The 19,634-nt window shown below is 41.6% G+C and overlaps 1 protein-coding gene across 6 annotated transcripts in view; it reads right to left on the reverse strand.

Annotated features, from left to right (window-relative positions):
- The window catches only part of TTLL5 (tubulin tyrosine ligase like 5), a 249,166-nt gene that overhangs the window by 45,122 nt on the left and 184,410 nt on the right, over positions 1–19,634 (reverse strand). For 5 of the 6 annotated variants that reach the window (XM_028141345.2, XM_054715891.1, XM_054715892.1 and 2 more), the window contains one exon: positions 13,401–13,618. In XM_028141345.2, coding sequence (XP_027997146.1) covers positions 13,401–13,618 — 218 coding nt within the window. Of the gene's footprint in view, positions 1–9,645; positions 9,949–13,400; positions 13,619–19,634 lie in introns of those variants that run through there. The other variant, XM_054715890.1, reaches the window with a different exon arrangement.

Genomic DNA, 19,634 nt, shown 5'->3' on the forward strand with positions numbered 1-19,634 from the left:
ACGTATTTAATGAACACCTACCATGTGCCAGACACTGTATGAGGCACTGTTCTCTCATGTACTCCCATGCATGGGCTGTTCTTGGCAATGTCTGTATTTTTATTTTATTTTGATTAATTTACTGTTGTTCCTTTTATTTAACTTTTCAAGTTAAATGATCAACTCATTTTCAATCCTTCTTGTCTTTTTCATAAACACATTTAAAGTAACAAGTTTACTTCTGAGTGTAGTTTTGGCTATCCCACAAATTTATGTAGTACATTCATAGCCATTCAGTTCTCAATGTTTTATGATTTTCATTGTGAGTACCTCTTCAACATGAGCATTATGTTCTCTATTTTTTAAAATTTCCAAACAGCCTTTTAAAAAGTGATTTTTAAATTATTTCTAATTTAAATGCATTTATTGTAGTTATAAAGTGTGAAATATTTGATACTGAATTATTTTTAAGCGCGTGGAGCCTTCATTTGTGATATAGTATGTGCTGAATTTTTGTTAATGCCCCACATACACCTGAAAAGAAAGTATATTCTCCCTTTTGGTTGCAGGAGTCCATGCGTAGCTACTAATGTTTTTCAGATTGAATTGTGACTCATAAGGGCATTGTACTAGTAAAATTTAGGGGACACAATCAGCATTTAAAAAACACACCAGGGAATCTTTGAACTTTTTGCTTCATATACATATAGATATTTTTACTGGGTTGCATGTTAAATGTATTTTTAAAATCACAAGTGGTGGTCAAAAAGATTAAAAGCCACTTATTAAAGCAAACTGTTACTTCTGCATTTCAAATATTCAGAATCCTCAGAAATTTTTATTTTTGAGTTTCTTACACTAATATATTTAAATAAATCTTCCACTATAATGATACTTTGCCAGTTTTTCTTATAATTCTGTCAGCTTCTAATTCATATATTTTGAATTTACAATATTAAGTGCATACAAGAGTTTTTCTTTATTTCTATTAATACTGTTGGCTTAATTCTATTTTTTTCTATTGCTATACTAATTTTCCTTCTAATCAGTATTGCATGGCTTATCTTTTTCCAAGTCTTTGCCATTCTGTGAGATTCTACTTTAGGTATGTCTCTTTTTAAGCAGCCTATAATGGCACATTTTAAAAAACACAATTTGATAATGTATTTTTCAATAGAAGAGTGTAATCTGTTAAACATGTATTGTGCTTACTCATATATTTGGATTTATTTTTATTACTTTGGTTTTGTTTTCCATTATCATTCTTCCACCGGATTCATAAAATTTTTACATTCCCTTTTCTCCCCCCCCCCCCCCTCTATTGGTTTGAATGCTACAGAGCTAAATATAACAATTATTTAGTTCTTGTTTTCCTAAGAAAGTGTTTCTGTCTTGCCCTTAAACGTGACACAGATCTACCTTCACTATCCGATGACTACTTGTCCTTGAACGTTTTATTTTTTTTTAAGCAGACCAACAATTTTTTTTTTAGTCACTAATACTCACTGACATTCTATAAAATGGTTGTACTTCACTGTTTCATGTTATCTAGCACTTCTGTGTTCCCTTTTATCCTAAGTCTTCACCAATTCTTTCACTGAAGGCCATGGTTCCTCTTAAGACTTTAAATATTTCAAATTGTATTTATTTTGCCTTCTCTCTGGAATGACAGTTTAGCTATGCATAAAATTCTAGACTGAAAGTTGTCACTTGAACATTTTATGAGCTCTTGTTTTCTGCTGCCTATTGTTGCTAGAGAAAAGAATGCTGGTATTCTGTGTTCCTATGGAGTTCAAGTGAATTTTCTCTCAGGTGTATTAACACTTCCCTTTATGCTTAATGTTCTGCAGTTTCACTATGATGTGTCCAGAGGTGCATTTATCTTGGTACATGAAATGTATTTTTTAGCTGAGGACTCATCTTTAATTCCAGAAAATTCTCTATTGCTTTTTGAAGTATTGCTTGTCCACCTGTCTCTCAGGCCTCTCTATTGATACTCCTATCAGAGTCAAATGTCATGTCCTGCAAGACACTCCTATTAGATACATACTCTAACATGTATGACCATTTAAAAATATTACTTTCATCTGTAAGGAATTCATGTTCTAGTTGTTGATTCTGTTGGCAACCTTTCTTAGTATTAGATTATTCATGTGTTTAGGAATTTTGGTTTGCAGGCTCATTTGGAATAAAAATAATTTCCCCTTGCCTCTCTACTTATCTCTTGCAATCTGAAGATTTTATAGTTGCCTCCACCCAGCCCCCATGACCCCAGACCAGATTTACGGTGGTATTTTGGTGCCTTTGCCTCAGTGATTTTTTGAAGTCCAGGTGAGTTCTGAGACATGGACAGTTACAAGGGCATGCCATTATCTTCCTGTGTACGCCCATAGTCTCATATAAAGGTCCATACCAGCTTTACCAGTCTCCCATTGGGAGAGCCCACTGCATTCTTTAGCTCAGGTGGCGTGTTTTTTTTTGTTTTTGTTTTTTTTTGTGTGTGTGTGTGTGTGGTGTGGGGTGGGTGGGGGGGTTGCCTTGGTATTGCTGACATTTTTGGACTGGGTAATTCTTTGTTTGAGGGGAGCTGTCCTGTGCTTTACAGGATGTTTAGCAGTATCCTGAACTCTACTCATTAGATGCCAATAGCAACGTCCCATCCCCAGCCGCCCTGTTATGAAAACCCAAAATGACTCCAGAGATTGCTAACATCATCTCCAGTTGAAAACCACTGTTTTCTTTTCAGTTAATGAGCCCGGTTTTAGTCTCTCCTCTTGGGTAGGGCACTTTCCGGCCCAATATGCCACAGGAGCTGAACTGCAGGCTGCCACGGCCTGCTTCCAAAGCAGAGCTCAGAAAGTTTGCTGCTGCAGCCTCTTTCACGGATTCTTTTATTTCTGTACATTTTGGGGCCAAAGGAGATGTTTCCCTTGTTTTGAAGCTCAGCTCTGTCCTTTTGGTTTTCTTCTTTAAACTTTTATCTCTCATTGCTATGTGTTTGAAGCAGAGGGAGAATATTAAGTGTGAACTTACGGAGCCAACTTGACTGTAAGTCAGTAGGTCCAAATCTAATCTTTTGTTTTGTTTGAAACTAAGCCTTTGCCTTCAATAGTCATCAGTTATTAGTGTTCAGGAAATCAGAATGTGTTTGAATTTCCATAGCCTTGCTAGCTAGAGCCAAATCACACTTACGAATATCTTACAACAAAAATGTGACTTCTTTTAATAGGGAACAACAGCCGCAACAGAAATTACAACTACACCAACCAGCATGCATGGACACAATATATGCCAGGGAAATACATTATCTCATTTAATCCTAAGAACAACTCCAAGACGTAGGTAATCTCTTACAGATAATGAAACAGAAGCTTAGAGGTATCCCTCAATAATGGTCAATTAAGTGAAGGAAACAGGATTCGAATCTAACTGGAAACCTTGGACTGTTAGCAGCTGTACTCTTCTGCCTCTCCTAACACTCTACACTGTATAAATGATCAATGGTAATTGCTATTTAGTGATCTCTGGTGCACACACCTTGATGCAAAAAACTATGTCACTACCACCAGCACCATTTCCTGAGAACTCATCATGCAAATAAGCTCTCTCAAGAGCTGGGGCCTGAGCTTATCTCTTCTTTCTCAAAAACAAACTTCAAGAAAGCAGGGCTCATTTCTGTTTTGTTCACTGGTGTTATCACCAATATCCAGAGCAATGCACAGCATAATGGACATTTAATATAGATGCGATAAAACAGTAAAGACAAGATGTATGTCCCTAAGAGATTTATGGGAAACAGAACACATATAAAGAGAAAAAATAAGCAATAAACTAAAACCTGATCTTGAATAAGAGGCAGGACTTAGATTCAAGAGGCTACAAGCATTCTGTAGAGGGGATGGACATGAGCATGTGGGAACAATAGTGGAGCAGACTGTGCAAGGGGGTAGTATAACATAGGAAAGCCAGAGACATGATAGAGGACACACTGCAGAAGGCTTTCATGTCAGAGTAGGGGCCCAACCTGATCTTGCAGGCACTTGAAAGCCTCCATAGATTTCAGAAAAAGGTTCAAAAAACGATTTGAGATGATATATATTTTGTATCCCCACCCAAGGATATATTTATTGATTTTAGAAAGGTGGCATGCACGCGCGCGCGCACACACACACACACACACACACACACACAATGTGAGAGAGAAACATTGACCGGTTGCCTCTTGTACTCGCCCTGACCAGGGATCAAACCTGTAACATATTTTTTGGTGTATGGGATAATGCTCCAACCAACTGAACAACCAGGCCAGGGTTAGAGATGATATTTTAAAATTGCTTCCAAGGCTTGCTTGTGTACCCTATTTCTAAATATATATTTTATTGATTTCAGAGAGGAAGGGAGAGGGAGAGAAATAGAAACATCAATGATGAGAGAGAATCATTAATTGGCTGCCTCCTGCACGCCCCCTACTGGGATTGAGCCTGCAACCCAGGCATGTGTCCTGGCAGGGAATTGACCGTGACCTCCTGGTTCATAGGTCGATGCTCAAGCACTGAGCCATGCTGGCTGAGCTACCCTATTTCTTTAAGAACCAATTTGAATAGTTTAAAAACTTTTGCCTTGTTCTACTTGGTTTTCTTTTTACTTAACTGATAGTTGTTGTTTTCAAAATGACACCTTTCATCCAGTTTTTAAAATTTAGTAGCATACAGTTGTGCACAGTGTCCTTGTAATTTTTCAATCTCCCCTATGTCTACTTTTGAAACCTCTTATTTGAATTCTCTTGTTTTTCTGGCAGAGCTATGTTTATTTTCTCCTTCCCTGGCCCCAAACTAAATACGTAGTGTTTCAAACTTAACTAATTTTATTGCTTACTTTTCACTTTATATTGCTTTTCTTCTTAATTTCCTTTGATATGTTTTTCTTAGCTTTTTCTTATTGACCCTTTTCTATGTTCAAGAGATGAGAGCTTAGTTCAGGTATGACTAATTGTTTATGCGCATCTTCACCAGCTCAGTGTCTTCCCTGTCTGTGGTAGACATTACTAATCTATCAAAGCACTCTTCATTGCAAGGTTCGAGCAGTCCTCATAATTATCTTCAACGTGACACTCTGGGAAAGCAGCAGGAGCCAGTGTATCAGTTGAAGCCAATCTGCCATTTGTATCTTGGTTAATTTTTCCCCCAATATTTCTATGTTTTAACAACAAAAATAACTAAGATAATGAATTTCCCTTTTAGTACATATTTAACTACACTTCAAATATAAGTTTTGATATATACAATTCAGCCCTAGCCGGTTTGGCTCAGTGGATAGAGCTCTGGCCTGCAGACTGAAGGGTCCCAGGTTCGATTCTGGTCAAGGGCACAGATCTCAGTTGCAGGCTCAATCCCCAGCCCTGGTTGGGGCATGTGTGGGAGGCAACCAATCAATGTATCTCTCTCACAGCAATGTTTCTCTCTGTCTCTCCCCTCCCTTCCACTCTCTCTCTCTCTAAAAAAAAAAAAAAAAAAAAAAAAAAAAAAGGAAAAATATCCTTGGGTGAGGATTAACAACAACAACAAATAAAAAAATTTTAAGTTATACATATATGAACCACCAAAAGAAGACCCATCATTCTGTGGCTCTCATGCACTTCTTTTCCCCACTGGACCATACACATCCCAATGTAACTTTTGGTTATTGTACCCAGTTCTCTGAATGATGTTGTTGTCTATGTCCAAAACAAGGCTTAAGATCTCCAAATGCCACCACGATCAAGGTCCAAATGCAGATGATTGGTAGAGGAAAGAGAGTCTAAGTGGCAGACTACTTGACTGGCCCTTACTACCTCTTGCTTTCTCCAAGTCCCAATCCTTAGAGTGAGAGGGTATTCCAGGTCTCCCACTGATTTCTGAGACTGCACTCTCATAGGAAGGCAGTAGATAAAAACCCTCCGTGTTGTTCTTCAATCTAATCCTTCCACATCTAACTGAAATCACCCCAAAACCTCAACGTAAGTGAGATACCAATTCTTCCCCCTGTTGAGTATTTTACTGGCCATTTAAGTGGGAAAACTGGTGTGGAAGGGGAGGAGTATAAGTTCTTAAGTGCTTACATTGCACTTTCTCAAAGACAGTATTGTGGATGATTGACCTGCCATTTGCTGTATAAAATGAATTTGAATAGATTGGAGGGGCCTTTGAAATCAGTGGCCTACTGGGAAGAGTCTGGGGTTAACACAGATAAGGATTTCAGTTCTGGCTCTGCCACAGACCACCTGTGTACCTTGCTACACTCACAGCCTCATACTATGCCTCTTTCCTTTATATTCCAGCACTAAAAGTCGATGGTTATTGTGACAGCATGATTTATGATAATAAATATACATTTGGTCTTCTCTTGTTTCTGGCTTATAGCTTCCGAAACCTTGGAATTCCCTAAGTGCTGAGAGTGATAAAGGTGTCTTCTGCTATGTTAATGAGGGAGCTTTTGGAAGCACCTAAAAATGGGGGCTGGTTTTCAGGAGAATCAACTATGTGTAGAGGACTGGAACTTCCAGTTGAATCAATCACCAATAGGCCAATGATTAATCAATCATGCCTGTGTAATTAAAGCCTCCATAAAAACCCAACAGGATGAGGTTTGGAGAGCTCCCAGGTTGGTGATGCGGGAAGACAACATGGCAGCTCTGCACCCCTTGCCCTCTGCATATCCTCCATCTGGCTTTCCTGAATCACACCCTTTTTATAATAAACTGGTCTCTGGAAAGTAACCTGTTTCTCTGGGTTCTGTGAGTCATTTTAGCAAATGAATCGGAACCTAAGCAGCAGGTTTTGGGAACCTCTGATTTATAGCCAGTAGGTCAGAAGTACAGGTAACACCCAGACTTGCACTGACATCCTGAGTTGAGAGGGTCATTGGAATTACCAATCTATAGCCCTAATCTATAGCTGCCTGGTCAGAAGCACAGGTTAAAAGTCTGGGTCTGTGGCTGGCATCTGAAGTGTGTGTGTGCACACCCGTGCACAGTCTTATAGGACTGATTCCTTAACCTGTGGAATCTGCTGCTATCTCCAGGTAGGTAGAGTTAGAATGGAGTTGGATTCCTGGACACGCTGTTGGTATCTGAGAACTGCTTGTTGATGTGAGGGGAAACCCTCCCCTTTCCTCTGCCCACCTTGGAACTGGCTCCAGGAACCCTTTTTAGTGATATGTTTTGGAAAAGTATAATTTAGAGAATCCTATATTTAAGGATGGATATACCACAGATTCAATCATATTTCTTGAAATTACAAATAATAAAAGGCTGAAAGACTGACAGATGGTTAACCTACAATATGACATCTATGTTCACATCAAGTACCTACTCCTGGACCATTTCAACTCGCAATCACTTTGCTTCATTTTAAACGAATCCTAAGTTAAAAATAAATTGCTTTATAAAAAAAGAAGAAGAAAGAATAAACACCTGATCTTTATGTTTACATTTTTCTGATGTCACCATTTAGGTCAGATGAACTGGTACTTGGTTTTAGCAACCTGCTGAGCTCCTGACCGCTTTTCTCCCACCTAATGCCTAGCAGCGTTTAACAAACACCCCTGTCCTGGGTGCTGATACGGAGCAGCAGTTACCTTCGATTTCCACTGAGGTCACCCTGACGAAGAATATCCTAAAACCTGGGTAAGGAAAGTGAGTCCCAGCTGATGGAAGAAAAGCAGTTTAGTTAAGTCTGGTACAGCAGCTTTGACCCCGCCCTTCCCAGTTCATCTCTAGTCTACAAGTTTTGCCCAGGTCGCTGGCAAACTTGAACCTCCTCAGGTTTCTTTCTCCCCATTTCCTGGAGAGTGCAACTGGCTCTGAAGAAGGGCCCTTACAAGGAAGAGACAGTCCGTGTGCATGTACTTGTTCACAGGCTGTCATACTTCCTGGTTCAGCTGACTGCCTGGAAGAAATACCACAGACAGTTCTGAAAGGAGGATCGGAAGTGGGTACTAAATTATGAAGTGTTGCAAACACTAGAGAGGAAAATCAAGGAAGGCTATTGGCACTATAGAAAAGGTTAAAAAATCGAAATCATTCTCTTCACAGAACTGACGAATAAGATTTAGCTAAAGGAAATGTAAGACTATGACTTTGGGAACGCTAACAAAGAACTGTTGGGCCAAAAAGGGATGATGGAAATGGCTGTAAAGCACCAGGATTAAAAAGCAAATGTGCTCATAAAAAAGCTTTCAACGGAATAGACAGAAAACAAGCTATTTTGGGTAATTATTCAGTGGGGACAGTGGTTTTGTTTTACAGATGGGAAACTGAAACCTTTAGAGGGAAAGTGACCTGAATATTATCATAAAGAAACAGGACTCCACTGTTCTGACTCTCAACTCCCTTTGCACCCAAATCCAACGACATTCCATCTTTTATGTTCCATTGTTCTCTAAAATCAACCCTCTCGGATGTGGAAACTTTGATGCTCTTGGAAATTGCTTCTATATTTGTCTAATGCCAACTTCTGTGCTAGAGAATGTTGAAGTTCAACCCCCAAACAGGACTTGGCATGGTCTAAAGCTCATTACAACTTCTCATTAGTTGTGTCTCTTGGGGGCTATGGCATTCCTGAGTGTGACTCAGTATCACCAGTCACAATGGAGGGTTCCTGATTAACCTGAATTGAGCCAGAGTAAAGGTTTCAAAAAGCTCTAAGCAAATGAAGTAACACAGCTTGTATGAAGTAAAACAATTACACACAAATTTCCTGAAATGCCATCTTAGTATTAACCACAATGCCTAACACCTATTTTACATATATTACACACCAGGCACTGTATTTGTGCTTGGCATTCATTAATCATTTATTTCTGTCAATGACCCTATGAGGCAGGTACTATGATTATCCCTATTTTAAAATAGGAAACTGAGTCACAGAGATGTTAAGTAACTTGCTATGCTGGCAAGAAACATGAGTTACTTTAGAATAATAGGACTATATCAACTGATACTGAGAATCCTGATTTCAGAAGCCTTGGAAGAGCTCTGTAGGTTAAAAATAACTTCCTCAACCCAAATAAAGTATGGAGTTTAGTTCACAATAATGTACCAATGACAGTTTCTTTGTATGGAACATCCTTCAAATGTGCCATGGCGATGTAAGATGTTTAAGGTAGGGAAAACTGGGTGTACTCATCTTTATGAGTACTGTCTTTACAACTTTTCTTTAAATCTAAAATTATCCTATATAATAAAAGCCTAATATGCAAATTGTCCCCTCGACCAGGAGTTCAACCGTGAGTTCGGCCAGGGGGTGGGGCCGGCTGGAGGCTCTGGCCGGCGGAGGTGGCAGGCAGCTGGGGGAAGGGAGGCCCCGGCTGGCAGCCACTAGGGACCCTACCTGTGCATGAATTTTGTGCACTGGGCCTCTAGTCCTAAAATTAAAAGGTTCTTTAAAAAAAACAACAACACTTTATTTGGATACTTCACAGAGGGAGCTTTTCACTGAGTCAGTGCAGATAAAAACAATGCTTTTCTTTCAGAAGAGCATCGAAAACTGTGGGGCTCAAGCCCTTACCAAATAGCACAGTTGGTTAGAGCATCATCTTGATATTCCAAGGTTGCGGGTTCAATCCCTGGTCAGGGCACACACAAGAACCAACCAATGAATGCATAAATGAGTGGGACAACAAATCGATGTTTCTCTCTCATCAATAAATAAAAATTTTTTTAAAAAAAGAAATCTGTGGGGCTCTCACAACACTGCACATTTCACATGTAGTAAGATAATGTTCAGGTCCCCTTTAGTGCTAATTTATTTAGCTGCAGAGACTTGTGCTGGAGTTTTAAAGGCAAATTGGAAACTATTTCCTGGAACAACGCCTCACAGCATGCCTTTTGATTCTTGGATTATATTTCTTGAATTCTGAAGAAATCTGCTTTTTTCCCCCCTTCTGTGCATTTTTGGTGCTGAGCTGTTTCCGGTTTTCCCACACTCCTGCCTGTCAGAGAGAAGAAACCACAAAAATGCAGCAAAGCAAAGTTTGTTCATAGAGTTGCAATTCCACCTCTGAAGGCTGGAGAGTTCTCCTGCCAGCAGTGGGTTCAGGGCAGTGAGCGGCGCCTTCAGATGGCCAGCCCGCTGCCTGCTGCCCCAGCCTACCTCTCCACCAGCAGACCAGCTAGCCACATGGGCCATCAGGCCATCTCAGGATACTGGCAACCATCAGAGAATCCACAGACAGAAAGCGTGCTGGCAAGTGCAACATTCATTTGCTACTCACTCATTTTCCTGCCTAACTGTGGGATTCTCAAACCTGTGCAAAAGAGTGTGATTTAGAAAGCTTGTGCCAGGTCCATGTACTTTACAAGTATTAACTCTACTAATATTTATCAACTGAAGCAGATATTTTTTTCACCCCCACTTCACAAATGAGGAAACTGAGGCCAGAGATTAAGTAATTTGTAACTTGCTGGAGGTCTACAGTCTGTAAGGCGTGGAGTTGGGATGTGAATACAGGCAGTCTGCCCTGAGGCTGCACCCTTAGAATCTGACTCTGCTCTCTCCAAGGGGAGAGGCCATACAGCTTCCTTCCTATTATGCTACTGGCTTTCAACCAGGAATGGCAGCCTTCCTACTACCCTTCTCTACTGCTCCAGAGAGATCTGTAAAGTCATGACAATACCAATAATTCCCAGAATGGTGCTTGACACTTAGTAGGCACTGAATATGTATTTGTTGGATAAATGAATAATGGCAGCAATATAATTAAAACAGCCAGAAGGGACTGTTTTCAATTCAGAATTTGATTCACCGTGCAAGGGGGTGGGTGGGGGAACTGTAACCATTTTTGCCATATCCTAGGATTCTTTCTTACTGAATCTTATAAAGGACACATGAATGAGGATCTGTAATGAGAACAAGAGAAATACACAAAGCTCCTCCAGGTGTTTATACATTAGGAATGCCTGCCTCTTCCACACATCTCTGACAAGTGCCCCAATTTTAAATGGAGAATTAGACCCAATACCCTTTACCAGTCTATTTCTGGCTCACTAGCAGGGGGTAGAAAGAAGGATGTGGCCCACAAACATTTGATTCAGGAGTGGAAATGTGTTTTTGAGGTAAAATAGGTAGACTACACACGGCATTGAAGGGAACCAACGTGTGACCACCCTGAAGCTGGTTTTTTGGGTTACTGATTCTAAGCTATTAAGAAACAAGACTCAGAGGGAGCCTGTGACCCTCTCCACTTTCCTGCCCAAGAGATTCAGACAGAGAAGCCTGCTTCGGAAGGAAGCCTTGGCTTACTCCCCTTAAGGATCTTTACCCTGGCAGGAAGACTCCAAGCCTGCTTGGTGGTGACCAGCTGTGAACCACTGCTTTTGAGTTGCCTGGCAAGAATTTTCCTGCCATGTTCCCCTTTTCCTCAACTATCTATATAGCACCTATTCTCACTTCTGAAATCTAAGACTCCATCCCCCATTTTCTCCTTTGTCAAAAATGTCTTATACACTCAATGTTCCTCGCTGTCTTTGGAATTTTCATGCTTATGTGAATTCCCCATGTGCATGTATTAAAACTCTGATGCTCTCATGTTAAACTGTCTCTATTAATTTGATTATTAGCATATCCAGAAGAACTTAGAAGGCAGGAGGAAAAGTATTTATGTATGTGTGTATATACGTGTGTGTGTGTGTATATATGTATATACACACACACACACACACACATATACACATATATACATATATACATATATACACATCCTATCTAATAAAAGAGTAATATGCAAATTGACCATCACTCCAACACACAAGATGGCTGCCCCATGTGGACACAAGATGGCTGCCACAAGATGGCCAGCAGGGGAGGGCAGTTAGGGGTGACCAGGCCTGCAAGAGGAGGGAAGTTGGGGGTGACCGGGCCTGCAGGGAAGGGCAGTTGGGGGGGACCCAGGCCTGCAGGGAAGGGCAGTTAGGGGTGACCAGGCCTGCAGGGAAGGGCAGTTAGGGGTGACCAGGCCTGCAGGGAAGGGCAGTTAGGGGCAATCAGGCTGGCAGGGGAGCAGTTAGGCATCAATCAGGCTGGCAGGGGAATGGTTAGGGGGTGATCGGGCTGGCAGGCAGAAGCGGTTAGGGGCAATCAGGAAGGCAGGCAGACGAGCAGTTGGGAGCCAGTAGTCCTGAATTGTGGGAGAGATGTCTGACTGCCCGTTTAGGCCTGATCCTACTGTGATCAGGCCTAAACAGGCAGTCGGACATCCCTCGGGGGGGGGGGGGGGGTCCAGATTGGAGAGGGTGCAGGCTGGGCTGAGGGACACCCCTCATCACGAATTTCATGCACCGGGCCTCTAGCATACACACACACACACACACACACACACACACACACACACATACACACCGTATTTTCCGGCGTATAAGATGACTTTTTAACCCAGGAAAATCTTCTCAAAAGTTGGGGGTCGTTTTATACGCCAGGTGTCATCTTATAGGGCGGGTATATCCCAAACTCTATATTTTAACTGGAAAAGTTGGGGTCGTCTTATACACTGGAAAATACGGTATGTATGTATGTGTGTGTGTGTGTGTGTGTGTGTGTGTGTGTGTGTATATATATATATATATATATATATATATATATATATTTATATTTACTGATTTGAGAGAAGAAGAAGAAGAGAGAGAGGGAGAGAGAAAGAGAGAGAAACATTGATTGGTTGCCTCTGCACACACCCTGACTGAGGATTGAACCCTCAACCTGGGTATGTGCCCTGATCAGGAATCGAACCCGCTATCTCTTAGTGTATGGGACATGCTCCAACCAAGTGAGTCATGGCCAGGGCAGTATTAATATTATTTTATGGCCCACAGTATCAAAAACGTTGCCACGGAACCTGCTGACGAATGTCAGTGAAAATCTTCATAATAAAATCCCACTCCTATGTCTTCCTATTCAAGTGCCTAAAACTGAACAAATGAGGGAGGGGCAGGGTATTGGATTTTACATGAAATTCTGAGGCTCTGACTCTGTAGAATGACCGAGAGAGGAATGCCTCCAGGAGGAAGTTTGCATTTCCTTTCTCCAGGCCCCCAGTTCTGCATTGTTACCTGGTGCACTGATTGTAGCTCCTGCCAGAAGCTGGAAGGGTTGGTTAGCAATGACCCTGAACCCGTGGTGGTGGCAACTCTCATCACAAACCCTGGGAACCTAAAAGAGCAGTGACTGTCCCTCCCGCAGGGTAAGCAAGAGCCCAAATGTAGGTACCGTTTCCATAGCTCCCCAGGCAATTCCAAATTGGAGCCAGAGCTGAGAACCAGAGTTAGCCTTTATCACCCATCAGGTGTTCTCGTTTTCAGCAAGTCAGTACAAACTGTCTTGAAGATTCCGTAAGTAAAGAGGACTATTAGCACAGAGCTGATATAACTCAGAAAATTAGGGCAAACTTACTTGGAAGCCCTCTGAGATGTTGCCTTTCTGAGGACTTGTTTGTGATTGGGTGGGGGCTTGGGGACCAGGGACGAGGAAGAACTTGGAGGTGGCACCCCTTTCTGTGGCAGAGTGGCTGGCTTCTGGCCACCAGCTGTGGCACTTGAAATTCTGCAAGCTGCACCATTACTCATTGTCCATAAATTGGAGTTAGGTAGTGTCTGGCTGCCAAAGATCGCCTATCAGAAAAAGGAAAAAAAAAGATCAGTGGTGATGCCCTTTACAATTCATTTGCTATAATTGGACGAGAGGTTTGTAATCCTTCAGTGGGACAAAAGGAAAATGGAAATTGTTAAAATAAAGTAATTTTTTAGGAAAAACTTTCTAATAATGCCAGCACAGGTCTAGATTCAGAGAAGGGAAATATTCTGAAGCAGAGTCGAGGTGCTCTGTTCAAAGTACCCTCAGCAAGGAATCCAGGCGTCCGGGTGCTGCGCATTGGTCCATATGAGTGAATCAGAAAAGCATTTGGTCTCTCAGTCTTAGTTTCCTTCATTGTTAAATTCATCAAATATTTAACAAATGTCTCCTACTGGATGTCAAGTAGTAGAAGAATAGCACAGAACAAAAGGAACTGGAAGCTTGACTCAACCTGAGCCCACTCCCAGACACTGCACCCTCCCAGAAGGTTTGCAACATCTGAGGAAAGGGAAGAAGTCAGTATGGCTAAGGCACAGTGAGCAAACAGAGCGGAGCGAGGAGGCTGGGACAGACACCAAGAGCCAGACCATGAATGGCCTTGGGGGCTATGTGTAGAATTCTGGCATAGAAACATCTTGTTGGCCTAAAGACTGTCACAAGATGTACATCTGAAAGCACTTTCAAAGTAAAATAACTACTCGAATACAAGATGAACACAAGCGTATTTTTGCTCAGAGGGTAAGCCTACAAATAAACGAAGACCTAAAAATCATGATCTAAACATTACAAACACCAACACATATCGGTAGTTAGAATGGGAATGTATGCTTCCTCAAGTAGACCTTTTAAAAATTCTTACAACTTACTTACCTCATTAGAAATAGATTGTTTTGTATCACAAATTTTGTTACTGGTTCTTCAATACTATTAACACTGCTTTCAATATGCATGCATTATAAAAGCTTTAAATGTGAAATAATATTAACAGAGAAATACTATAATGGACAAAATACATAGGACTTTGTATTAAACGATGTCTGGCAACGGATTCCATCCGTAGACACCACATATGAAGCGACATATGGAAAATGTCATTTCCTGTGTCAAGGTCCAAAGGAATGAGATTAGATGTTCTTAGGAAACCGTTGCCTTCTGGATAGACGTCACTAGCATTATTTTTGTCCTTTATAAATTTTATTTTTTAAGATAAAAAAGATGAACTGAGTAGCTTTTAGTAAAATGTTATCCAGCCCTTCTATACTCATGCCTGGGGATGAACCACTCTAGGGAAATGTGTCCAAAGGTCCTGGGCTAGCCAGACATGAGGGGGACCCAGGGTTCTTGCATGGCCTGACAAAGAACAAAACAATTGCAGAGGCCGAGGACCGCTGTATCTTCAAAGAACCAATCCGAGATGTTCCAGCTCTGCAAACCCAAGCGGAAACGGAAGTGCTGCTCACTCACCTCCGCCTCTGACCCGAACAAGGGGAACAAAGAAAGTTCTGAGTCCATGGAAGCCAGAGGGAGCTCTGTGGGGTGCGGCAGGTCCCCAGAGGGCCCAGGAGCCCTGCCGCTGCTTTGGAGGACAAGGAACCAGAGGTGCAACAAGAGGCCAGGCCTGTGGCACTGGCTCCACACAAACCCGTTCCCCTCCACCAGGTTTCCATGTCCGGGGGCCTGAAAATCTGAGGGAGAGGCTCCAATGAAAGAGAGGAGGGAGGCAGGAATGGGCCACCCTAGGCTTCTATTTTCACTACCTCATTCCAATAAGTGAGCTCACATGTGAAGAGTGCTTGCCAGAGGCTTGACTCAGTATGAGGGCTGAAGAACATATATTCACTGTGGTGACGACCATATTTTCAAATTCATCGAGGTGTTTGTTTTTAATGTATTGTTGGATATGCAAAAAAAAAAAAAAAATCTTGCTGGACATGCATAACCCACAGACACAGACAACAGGGTGGTGAAGACCTGGGGCAGGGGCAGGCTAGAAGAGGTCAGTGCGGGAAAAAAGGGGACATACGTAATACTTTCAACAATAAACATTTATTTAAAAAAAATATAACAAAATATTCAAACAAACAAAAATCTTGCTGGGCCATCTAAACACAAAGAGTAAATGAAAAGAACAAGATCAAAACAATGAGTATAGTAAACATCTCTGTGTAAAAAAAGGTACATATATAACAACATATACACAAAGACACAATGTTAATACCTGCACAGAACAATTCTGAAAGATTTACCCAAAAACTGGTAACTTCCATGGAGAACTGGTTAACTAGGGGGTCAATGTGGGAGAGAAACTAATTTTTTACTATATATCATATTTATCTTTTTGAATTTTGTACCATCAATATGTAGTTATTTATTCAAAAATAAATTACAAAAAATGTCAAAAGGAAGTCGAGTTCTAGTAATATTTAAGCAGGTAACAAATTAACTCTGAGTACAAGTAGAAGTGTTCAAATAAAGGCCAAGTCTCGCCCGGCTGGTAGAGGACTAGCCATTACATGAGGCTGAAGAAGGAACTGACTGTTCCACATTTATGGCTGCAAAACCAGGTTAGGTCATTGTGAGAGGCAGAGACCCAGGCAAGGGGGGAAGAGCAGGGCTGTGCACTCACTGTCACTTATCAACTGGTGACCTTTTCAAGCTACTTAACCTCTCCCAAGCTTCACCCTCCTCCTAAGCAATTAGAATGACTCCGTTGGATTGCTGGGGATTAAATAAAGATCACATAAGCAAATCTAGCCCAAGCATTCAATAAAGAGTTCTTGAAAGAAAATGAAAGTACCAGATACACAGAGCAAACACTCAACAAATGTTCCATTCCTTCTCGAACCTCAACTGTCCACGAAGGGCAGAATGACATGCAGCCTGCCTCCAGCTGAATGCTTGTGCGTGGCAGCTGGTTATGTATCTTTCTAGTCTCATGATGATGCTCACTAGCTGTGAAGCAAACTAGTGAAAATGAAAACATATGCTTAGATTCCCTAGACCGTATTTGCTCAATTCTCTTTGGCAGGAATACTCTTCTCCTCTTCTGAAGCTTATAAAAATTTATTTGTATGTCTTATCACATTTAGCACATTCTACCTTGTATTGCAGCTACTTATGTATGTATTTTTTCTCCGTCTGGACAATACACATTGGAAACGGCTGGATTTCTATCTGATTAATTTTTGTTTCACCCATGGTGCCTGGATGACTTGTGCATAGAAGGTGTTTAAGAAACATTTACTCCATAAATGAAACAACAACACAACCCTTACATTATAACAATTATTCATTTCTTTTAGCAACAATAAATTCCTGTATAAGAGAATAGGAAAGTATGTGTTTACATAGAAATGTAATCTTGTAATAGGGCCATTCTCTGGACTCTGAATAGTGCCTAGTGTGTTATTTGTATTCAAGTCACCCCCAGTCCAACATGTAAGTAAGCCCTTCTGCAGATCCCAAACAAAAGTAAATCCACTTTCCCGGATGCGAACTTGGTGGCAGGATCTCAGACATGGATGTCCTGTAGTTATAAGATCTGTCTTTACAGAAACAACAACATAAAATAAGTTAGGAGAACTTACTGCCTCTTGCCTGGGTATCACTTCTTCCTTTCTTTCTAATACCACTGCCCTGATTTTATTTGGGTAATGTGTGTTCAGCTAAAAATTATGTTCCCTAATTCCTCCTGTACCTAGAAAGAACAGTTCTGAAATGTAAACAGTTTCCAGGTGCAGTTTTGGGGAAAGGCCTTTAAGGGAGGTAGACTGGGTTGGTACACACATTTTGCCCTTTACTATTCTTCTTACCCAGTGTGGTATCTAGTCAGAGGTGGGCAGGCATCAGGGAAAAGTTACCTGCTAAGGACTGCAGAGAAAGATAAAGACAGAAGGAACATGGGCTCCTGACAGCAAGCACCATGGAATTTGGGCAAGCCTATCTCTAGACTTCAGATTATATGGGGATAAAATGAATCTCTAACTTGTTTAAGCCACTGGGGGAGGGTCGGGGAGAGGGTTCTGTTACACTGCAGCCAAATGGAATCCTAACTGAGTTGAGAAATAATTCCGAATCTACTAAAGAGTCAAGCTTGTTTAAGCCTCAATATAACATGTATGTCCTGCAGCTCAGAAAAGCAGACACTCTTTTCAAATCAAAAGCTTCTAGGTTCTGACTTGCTTGGGGAGCATACTCTGATGTACTGCACGGAATGAAATGATTACAACTCTATAACACACCAAATTCCAAGAAGTCCGTAATGTAGACAGGTCCCCAGGTGTTTTACCAAAGCCAAGGCTAAATGGGATGAGATTAAATCAACCAAATCTGATAAGAAACCCAGGAAAATACCCAGGCAATGTTAAAAGCAAACATATAAATGGATGTATTTAGACTAGCAGCAGCAATCCGTCTCCCCACGCCCCACAGCCTATATTAGCCCCAATCCTAGGACTCTACCAATGACAGATCACGTGAACTGTTTTGCCCTGAGAGTCGTTCATAAATGGACAGGAAAATTGTATAAAGTTCCCTCTGTACAATTTCTAAGAAATGGGAGGTTCGGGTATACAATATTAGCACTCTGTGCTTGTGGGCTGACAACCCAGGGATGGGGGCTGCACTGTCATCAGTCAATGTCCTGGGAATGTGAGGGCTGTGTAAGCACTGGCCTCCACTCAAGGTCTGGTCAACATATACAAGACTTTTGCTTCTTTATTGGGTGTGGGAAACAGCCATGCTTCAGCAAGGAGACTCAGAGAAAACCGCAGTTTGAGGGTTGGCTTGGCCCCAGGCTAAAGACTGGAAAGGCCCTCCTTCTCCCACAACAGAAGGGGACTCGTGGGTGGGAAGGAGGAATTTCTGATAGACAGAACGCAGGCTGCAACTTGGAAGGTCATGGGGAAGCAAGATCTGGGCTCTCTTACTAGAAAGATAACACTATTTAGAGATTAAATTCTGGGAGGTTTTTTTTTCTTTTCTTTTTTTTTCCCTTCAAATTCCTTCCAGAAAACACTCCTTTTAGTCTTTACTTAGGCTTCTTGGTGATGAATCTGAGCTGGATGGTTCTTTATAGTAAAGTAACTCTAAATTAACTTTTTGAAAATGAAGGGGGATAGGGCAGGCAATTGGTAATCTCTACTTAAATGGGTTAATGTCTCTGTGCCCTTTTTACTCTGATTTCAGAATAGCAGACATTTCTAGGTCTTATTCTCTCCACATGAGATTTCATCCTAATTTGGGATAAAGTTCCCATTACACAGAATACAAAGCCACTTCTAGCATGTTTCTGCCTGGCAGCTCCAGTCCTGGGATGTGTATCTTTCTGAGCATGTAAGACACTAATCACTCACCTTACTACAACCGGGCTCAGAGCAGTTCAAAGAACACATTAGGTCCTTTGTGCATCCATATGACGCTGTAAAAGCTCAGGACCGAGGTGAGGGTGAGGGTGAGGGTGAGGGCGAGGGTAGCTGTTTCTCTTTTGGCAAAAGCAAGCTTCCAAAAGGCCTTTGTCTCGCACCGTATGGAGTTCTTGGCTGTCTTCCATTCACAATGTTTGTCAGCTGGGATAAGACTGGAGGCTGAGCAGAGAAACAGAGTGCAACTTCTGGTCCTGCTACAGGGCGCTGGGCGGTGCTGCGTCCCTGAGAGGGCTGGGGCAGAACCCCTCAAAACGCTCCTGTTCATACAGAGAAAGACAGAGACACAAGCACCGGAGGCAGGACTCTGAGCTGTCAGATGTTGAACGTCCTCTGGCACATCCTTCCATTTCTAAAATCAAGAAGCCCCTTTAGCAACTAGGAAAGAAGGCTCTTTACCAGTTCAAATGATCTACTCAAGAATGTACACATGGGTGGTCACCTGGACAGAACAATTTAGGAGAAACTGATTAAGCAGCCAAAGAAAGCCACTGTGCTTCAGACAGTCCCTAAATCAAGTGTAGGTGCTAACATCTGCGCAGCAATGCAGATCATTAAAAACAGATATTCAAATATACTCATGAGTCTCAGACCCCTTCATCTACCCAAACTGAAGATACCAACAGTATTC

Source organism: Eptesicus fuscus, chromosome 5, assembly GCF_027574615.1.
Source record: "Eptesicus fuscus isolate TK198812 chromosome 5, DD_ASM_mEF_20220401, whole genome shotgun sequence".
NCBI lineage: Eukaryota > Metazoa > Chordata > Mammalia > Chiroptera > Vespertilionidae > Eptesicus > Eptesicus fuscus.